The 7,590-nt window shown below is 43.8% G+C and overlaps 1 protein-coding gene across 3 annotated transcripts; it reads left to right on the plus strand.

Moving 5' to 3' along the window:
- Nucleotides 1-449: 449 nt before the first annotated feature.
- On the plus strand, nucleotides 450-7,064 carry cldn23l (claudin 23-like). Of its 3 annotated transcripts, XM_019888230.1 has the most exons (4): nucleotides 860-886; nucleotides 3,792-3,841; nucleotides 4,322-4,469; nucleotides 4,843-7,064. In XM_019888230.1, the coding sequence occupies exon 4, from the start codon at nucleotides 4,912-4,914 to the stop codon at nucleotides 5,659-5,661; it is 750 nt and encodes a 249-aa protein (XP_019743789.1). In that variant the 5' UTR covers nucleotides 860-886; nucleotides 3,792-3,841; nucleotides 4,322-4,469; nucleotides 4,843-4,911; the 3' UTR covers nucleotides 5,662-7,064. The 3 variants fall into 3 exon arrangements, with proteins under 3 accessions (XP_019743791.1, XP_019743790.1, XP_019743789.1); XM_019888232.1 differs by lacking the exons at nucleotides 860-886; nucleotides 4,322-4,469 and adding an exon at nucleotides 450-482; XM_019888231.1 differs by lacking the exon at nucleotides 4,322-4,469 and having other exon boundaries at nucleotides 859-886.
- Nucleotides 7,065-7,590: the final 526 nt, after the last annotated feature.

The raw sequence follows: 7,590 nt of genomic DNA on the forward strand, positions 1-7,590 counted from the left end.
TGAAAACATGGCTGTCAGTGTTTGCAAACTGAGCTGAGATTGGGCGTTACAGGAGCGCTTCCCACCACTGTAATGGGCATGGAGAGAGAAAAACGGCTCGCTCTTCTTTCCCTATTTGGTTACACTGGCAGAGGCAGACAGAATGCTCAATACAACCCAGACATACACACACACACACACACACACACACACACACACACACACACACACACACACACACACACACACACACACACACACACACACACACACACACACACACACACACACACTGAGCAGAAGGTGAGACAGAGAAGCAGACGGGCGGGAGGCTAGCGGAAAAAGGAAGGACGTAAGGACAGAAGCAAACACAGGCTCGGAGACAGAACGAGGAGGCAGGCGGGGATGAATGACGACGAGATGCTTCCACCATCGGCGCCGTGTTTGCTCCTCTGAGAGAAGCTACTGATCTGCAGTCAGATACCCAGAAAGCCTTCTGAATGGCAAGTAACTCTCGTGTGTGTGCGCGTGTGTGTGTGTTTGGGTGTGTGTGTGTGTGTGTGTGTGTTTGGGTGTGTGTGGGTGTGTGATCACATTCTCTGCACATGTGTAAAATAGAGTACATGTGATCGGGTTAAAAATAGCCTACAGTGTGTTCATTTCATTCATCACAAGCTCCTTCAGTGTTGCAATGTTCATCAGACACATGTCTTCCATATTTTGGTGTTGTTTGTTTTTTGGGTGTGTTTTTTTTTTTTGCATCAGTACCACTCTCAAGAATGTGTGTGTGTGTGTGTGTGTGTGTGTGTGTGTGTGTGTGTGTGTGTGTGTGTGTGTGTGTGTGTGTGCGTGGTTTATTCTAGCGCGGTCCAGATGATGTTCCAACAGCAGTCTTCACATCCATTTTGTCAGTCATCTGTGTTGGTCCCATGGCATTTACATTTTATGATTGTATTTTTATTATCTTTTAACCTTTAAATTTTCAAAGATTTTTGGGGGGGTTATTGCTCATTTGTTTGTATTTTATTTTTATCAAACTGGATTTGACGCATTATGCCTTATACATTTTTTTTCTATTTTTGTCCCCTACAATATTTTTAATAGTTTAATTTTTACTTATGTGTAACTGTGATTATTTTTACAATATATTCTTTTAGGATATAATTTAAATCCTTCATTATTTGATGAATTTTTTAATCATATTTATCGATTATTATATAATTATATGTGTCATCATTCTACTTATTCTATGTTTATGCATGTTTTAGGTTTTATTTTAATTCGTTGTTATTTTTTTTGCTGGATATTCTTGTTTTTAACCTGTTATTTAACTTCAAAATTGCATTTTTAAAATTATTAATTTATTTAATGACATTTTCCAAATATTGATTTTGATTTTTTCGAAACAAATATATTTTACTGTAATTCTGCCATACATTTTTGTTCATCTTACATATTTACATACTATTTTCGCTCTTTTCCCTTTTATATTATATTATTTATATATTATATATAAATATAATATGTATTTATTTAGACATATACATATGACATCTCTCGCTCTACTTCTATCTATCGATCTATCGATCAATCGATCTATCTATCTATCTATCTATCTATCTATCTATGTAATTGCTATCCTTTGAAAAATGTCAATGTTTGTCTTTTTTTTGGTGTTAATGTGGTGTCTGGTTTCATTTTTTTTAATGTGGATCGATAGATGGACAGATGGATGGATGGATAGATGGATTGATAGATGGATGGATGGATGGATGGATGGATTGACAGATAATGTGGTGTCATGCCTGTCAAGAACAACAGCCCATTCATCAACGCTGCGAGGAGATGACGCGTGTGTTTGCATGACATTTAATTCCTCGCCGTCAGCTTCCCATCGTGTCATCGCGCAAATGAACATTTGTAATTACTTACGCACACACGCACACACATGCAATACTTCTTCACAATGGCCTCACACCACAGGTATTTGCTGACTGAAATCTTCCCCTCTTGGGAATATCGGACTGTTCGAATGTGTTCTAATCATTCACCCGTGCGGACATGTTATGGGGGGGGGGGGGTTTCAGTATTATTATCACTATGTTTATCAATATTATTATTATTATTATTATTATTATTTGTATTGGCGGCCCAGTGCTCGAGTGGTTTGCGTGTCGACCTCATGGTGCAGAGGTCGTGGGTTCGATTCCAGCTCCGGCTTTCCTGTGTGGAGTTTGCATGTTTTCCCCGTGCCTGCGTGGGTTTTCTCCGGGTACTCCGGTTTCCTCCCAGCTCCGAGCCACGCTGTGTAAATGTCTGCCAGGGAGGGCAGAGGGGCGGCCAACGATACTTGGTGCAGCTTTCACTATCCTCTGAAGCCTCGCTGCGACTGCCTCAGTGCAGCTCTTGTGCCAGATGGAGAGACAGTACGTCACCGGGCTCTCAATGGACAAGCGCTCGAAGGCCAGCTGCAGCTTTCGATTGTTTTTTTCCTGACGACTCTCAAGAAGCGAAGACGTTGCCGAGCGCTGAGATGTTATCTGCCCAGGCTGGGTCCTCAGAAATCAGGACTCCTAGGAGCCTGATCGTGTGGTCTCGCTCCTCACGCTCGCCGTTGGAGTAAAGAGGACGCTGGTCGGTTCTGTTCCCCCCGAAGTCCACAATGCCCCCCTCTGTTTTTGCAGCATTCTGTGTCAGATTGTGAGCTTCCGTACCTCCTCTCTGGAGGCTGCCCGACCACTGTCATCGAATTTGACATGATACTGCTTTGGTGGACTGGGCTGCAGTCGTCGTAGACAGCAGTAGCAACTTCATCCACTTGAGGGAGGAGCCAAGAGGGGAATGTGCAAAAACGGCTGGGTGACGGCAGTAAATCCAGTTGTCTGGCAATGCTGTAATTAAAAGAACTGTTCTAATAAATGTATCATCACCTCTCTAATTTTTGTTCTCAAAAACGGTTTCATTGTCAACCGCCCATTCCAATCATCTTATTCATCATTTGTCCAGCCAGTGAAAGACAAATCCCCCCTACCACCACCACTCCCCATGTTACTTTTTGTTGCTATTTCTGTTTTATTACTATTGTGTGAAATGCAAAAATGAAAATGAACAATGAGAACGCTTCAGTGGCTAATGGTGCTGAGTCACATCATGTCTCTACATTGTCTCACTGTTTTTTTTTTTGTTTTGTTTTGTTTCTGTCCTACGGTCAAACTCGCTCTGCATTCAGGCGCTGGCCTGACATTATTATTACCCAAGGGGGACGAGAGCATCATCAAGGTCGTTACGGAGCATCAATTGTCAGGAAAAAGACGTCACAAGACTGAAAGTCTCCTCATCTTAACACTGATGGCTCCTTTTTTTCTTTCTTTTTTTTTCTCATGGCTTTCTAAAGACTTCCTTTAGCCAGCTCCATAATGGATGGACATCATGGGGGCCCCAAATCAAGTGTGGTACCCAAAATGTCAACGACACACGCACATCCAGACGCTATCATCACCCTGACTTAGAGCTATTGATTGTTCACCCTCTAATCAATGGCTTGCGTCTGGCCTGCAGTGACAAACATGAAGAGCGTAACACCGGAACGCACCGCCGACACATCAACGCCGCCGCTTGAATGCGTCGCGGGCACGCAAACAGGCACGCGCATAGAAAGAAGCCTAATAAACTTTGTGATGAACAAAAATCTGCATGTTCGTGACAAGATGATTGTTTCCTAGCAACAGAGACAGGCTGCGAGCAAACCTGCGTACATCGCGCTCAGCACCTGAGTCATTTTTGGGTTTTCATTGTGCTCTCCCCCTCCTCAGAGTGGCACGAAAAGTCGTCGGCCGTACAAGAGGAGCGGCATCGACCTGAGGTAATGAATCGATGTCGGTTCATAGAATGAATATAATTGGTCTGGTCGGAGAGTCCTTACTCTGGTTTACCTCATTCTTTCATTACGGACTTCAGTTTGTCTCCGACAGTAGCAGTCAGTTAGATTTTGTAATCATTGAGACGGGTGTACACCAGGGCTCATTCCGAGGGTCACTAATTTTTTTCCCGCCACATGTTTATTTGCCTAAAATTCCTTCTGACTGTGACTCTATTCCAGATGACACTGTTCTACATTGTTTAAAAATCTAATATCTTACTACCTCAGGGCACATGATCGAGTCACCATTACCTGACAAGTTAGCAAAAGAATGGCCTCACCTTTATTATTTCTAATTTTAGATGATGTGGAGTGTGTCTCAGAACACTTCAGACTCAACCCTTTATTCGCTTAATGGTGCCTATAATCATCTCTAGAAAATCTCTCTTGAGCAAACAGCAACCAAGGTGCATTTTCCAACAGTGACAAGGCAGTTTGGCAGTCCTGAACTACATGGCGAGGCTTGACTGCTTACCAGAAACAGGTGCACCACTGAAGAGGCACGCCCTCCACTCCAGCTGGCACTGAAAACAAAAACAAAGACGGAGCAGAAGATGACAGATGTATAAAAGTGAGAACCCAGTCGTTTTCTTGGATCGGGTGGAGCTGTTGCTGAGAGAGGAGGAATGAGCAGGAATAGTCAGAGATGGGTGAATGGGGCAGGGGGTGGGGGGTTTAACGTGGGTGAAAAAAACAAAAAGTTGTTTTCGCATAATATAAAACTTTCATTATACTCAACATTTAAACAATGTCTTGACCCTCGGTTGTGTTGATTGTATCTGTGTGATGGACCCCCCCTGGAGAAAGAGATCTCATCTCAAAGGGCTAGTGAGCCACGGGGTCACTTGTAGTCGCCTGCATTCTGCTGCCTGGAACCACCCTAGTGAAAATTGTTTAAAAATATTGCGTAAAGGTCGACTGACGACAGCTTTCTTTCCTCCAAGTTTTTTCAGCATTGCACCATATCGGCTGTCTCTGAAAACCGAATCTGCACCATTCGAGCAATCAGGGGAATGCAGACTCCAGCGTCCATGGTGATGGGGATCGTCTTCGCCCCCTTGGGTCTGGTGCTGCTTTTCACCGCTGCCATCACCCCTCAGTGGAGAGAGGGCCACACGCGTCTGGACTTGGCCAGGCCTGGCTCCATTCTCCTCCGGACGGTGGTGAAAAGCCACAATCCCGGACTCCGCCCGGGGATGTCGGACGGCCTTCTGCTGGTTCGCTCCGATGGGCTTTGGGAGAGTTGTCTGCAGTTGGAGCACTCCGAGTTGAAGCAGTGCTGGCCGGTGATGGGTCCTTATCAGCGAGACCGCCGGGTTCGCCTGGCGCAGGGCTTGGTTCTGACCTCGTTGTTCCTGTGCGGCACGGGTATCCTCCTCGCCTGCATCGGGGTCCGCTGTTGGACGGATCTCCCGCTACGAGGAGTGGCTGCCACGGGGGGGCTCCTGGTGGTGGTGGCCGGGCTACTCAGCATGACCGCGCTGGTGATCTACACTCACAACCTGCGCAGGCTGGGGACGGATGACACCAAGCAGGACGTGAACAACACCAGGTTCCCTCAGCTCAGCTTGGGTCCGGCCGGCTCCCTCTACTTCGGGTGGTTGGGTTCGTGCCTACAGATATTGGGAGGGGGTGCCCTCGCGTTAAGTTTCAAGAGACCGCGATGCAGAACCTGCCCGGAGTTGGCAGCCTGCCCCGCTTGTCGACCGTGCTCAGAGTTTCCCAACAAGCCCGACTCTGACATTTATGAAGTCAGCTGTTAGAATGTGACTGTAACTTCCAAAACGGTATTGAATGCAGAGACACTTTTCCATCGCCTCGCCGAACTATTTCCAAGTGTGACATTGATGCCTTTCTTCAGTTGCTCACTGCGGATATGACTGTGTTTTTGTGCCGTCTTTGTCATCCATGCTTTGAACTGTTAAACGCCAAAAAAAAAAAAAAAAATCACACCGCATCTGAACATAACTACAGGGGGCCTCGGTTTATGACGTCGTTCCGTTCCTGCAACAGCAGAGTAACCTGAATGCATACTGTAAGTCGTAACGTGCTGTTGTCTTTCACCAACCTCCACTAATACAGCAGTGAAGTCATGATTACAGTGCAGGCTGACATGAAAAACACTTCAAAATTACAAATATAAAAGAATCAAATGAAAAACTGGAAGTACGGATCCTCTTGCGAATAGTGAAGATCCGATTAATTGACGCCCCACCAAAAGGTTAAAAGTGTCTACAGATGCGCCACATCGATACTTTTCATATTCGACAGGGCTTTGGCATTGGCAGAAAACCAATCCCATTTTATTTGATTTCTTCCCCAAATATATTCATAATGGGTGCATCAATTGCAGATGGAACTTCAATTATTCGAGGGCCACCACGAATAGCCGGGGTCCAGTCTACCCCACTTCAATAACAGTCTAGTCGTGCCTTGAGATACATGTTTACTCCAAACTTGTATCACCATTTCACTCCAGTTGATAAAAACAGACGAAAAACACTATGAAAGAGAATGTAAAGCATTAAAAACTTTGTAAATATTGACATAATGCTGCAATTCTGACTATAGGCTGCTTCTTCTGGTGTGCCCACCTTGGGCACTCGGAGGTAGTGATGTATATAATAGTCATGTAGACAAAGGAAGAACAATATGTTGCTCTGATATTATTCATTTTTTGGAAGAGTATCGTTATCTTGTCTGTCTACATGTGCTGTTACACCATTTGTGTAAAAATATCTGTTGTTTAAAATGTTGTAAAGCTGCCTATTGATGCTAGCTCTTAGCATGGCGATGACATTTTTGATAAATGTTAGCATTAAGGTAGTGGGGGGGGTTGTTGTTAAGGCAACTGCATTGAGATCTCATGTGCCATAACTATTCACTTTTTAGTTGCGCTGGTATGCTTTCATCACAAACAGACTCAGTCCAAAAAAAAACAAAAAAAACCACAAAACGATTCAGTGTAAATCCAATTTTACATTAAATGGAATAGTGCGCTTATTGTTTGTTTGCAGCAAAAAAGTACAAACTAGAAAAACAGTTGTATTCAACTTTATTAATTTCTTGTGCTTAAACATGTTTTTGGGTTTTTTTTTTTAAGTGTGTGGAAGTGTCTTGGCACATCAGATGTACCGTATATACACATTCTGTGTATTTAAAAAAAAAAAAAAAACTACACACAAAGTTGTTGCATGTTTGCAGTTGTGTATTAAATAAAAGGCATCTCGACTCCCACAACGTGCTTAATCCTTAATAGAACTCTTTCGAATAAATAACCCATTTGAAGACATTTGTATACTGTTCTGAATTTGGAAAAGGTGTGGGGAATACCCCAAAACCAAAGCTGAGTGACATCCCTTCACCTTAAAGCGTTAATTAGCAGAATGAGCCGCATGGCATGAACTTGATGACATTTAATTAAACCAAAGGGGGGTGAGTAATGTGACACGCACTTGGCATCCGTCTCAAATACTTTTCACAACGCGTGACAAGTGACAAAAGAACAAGCCAAATGACATTCAAACGATGCAAAACAGCAGGTGAGCACATTGCAGTGGAGTTTGTCATCGGATGTTAACATATAAAGTTGTCGTATTTTGCTAAACTTTACACCTGCACCGTATTTTAATGAAAGGTGTTTTAAAAGTTTTGGATGCTATTGAGTTATATGAGAAGGGGTTACAAAAGGG

This window comes from Hippocampus comes, unplaced genomic scaffold (genome assembly GCF_001891065.2).
Source record: "Hippocampus comes isolate QL1 unplaced genomic scaffold, H_comes_QL1_v1.1 scaffold112, whole genome shotgun sequence".
In the NCBI taxonomy this organism is placed as follows: domain Eukaryota; kingdom Metazoa; phylum Chordata; class Actinopteri; order Syngnathiformes; family Syngnathidae; genus Hippocampus; species Hippocampus comes.

Bases quoted from the DNA above. Each gene is read 5' to 3' on its own strand.
- cldn23l (XM_019888232.1), top strand. From the start codon at position 4,912: ATGCAGACTCCAGCGTCCATGGTGATGGGGATCGTCTTCGCCCCCTTG.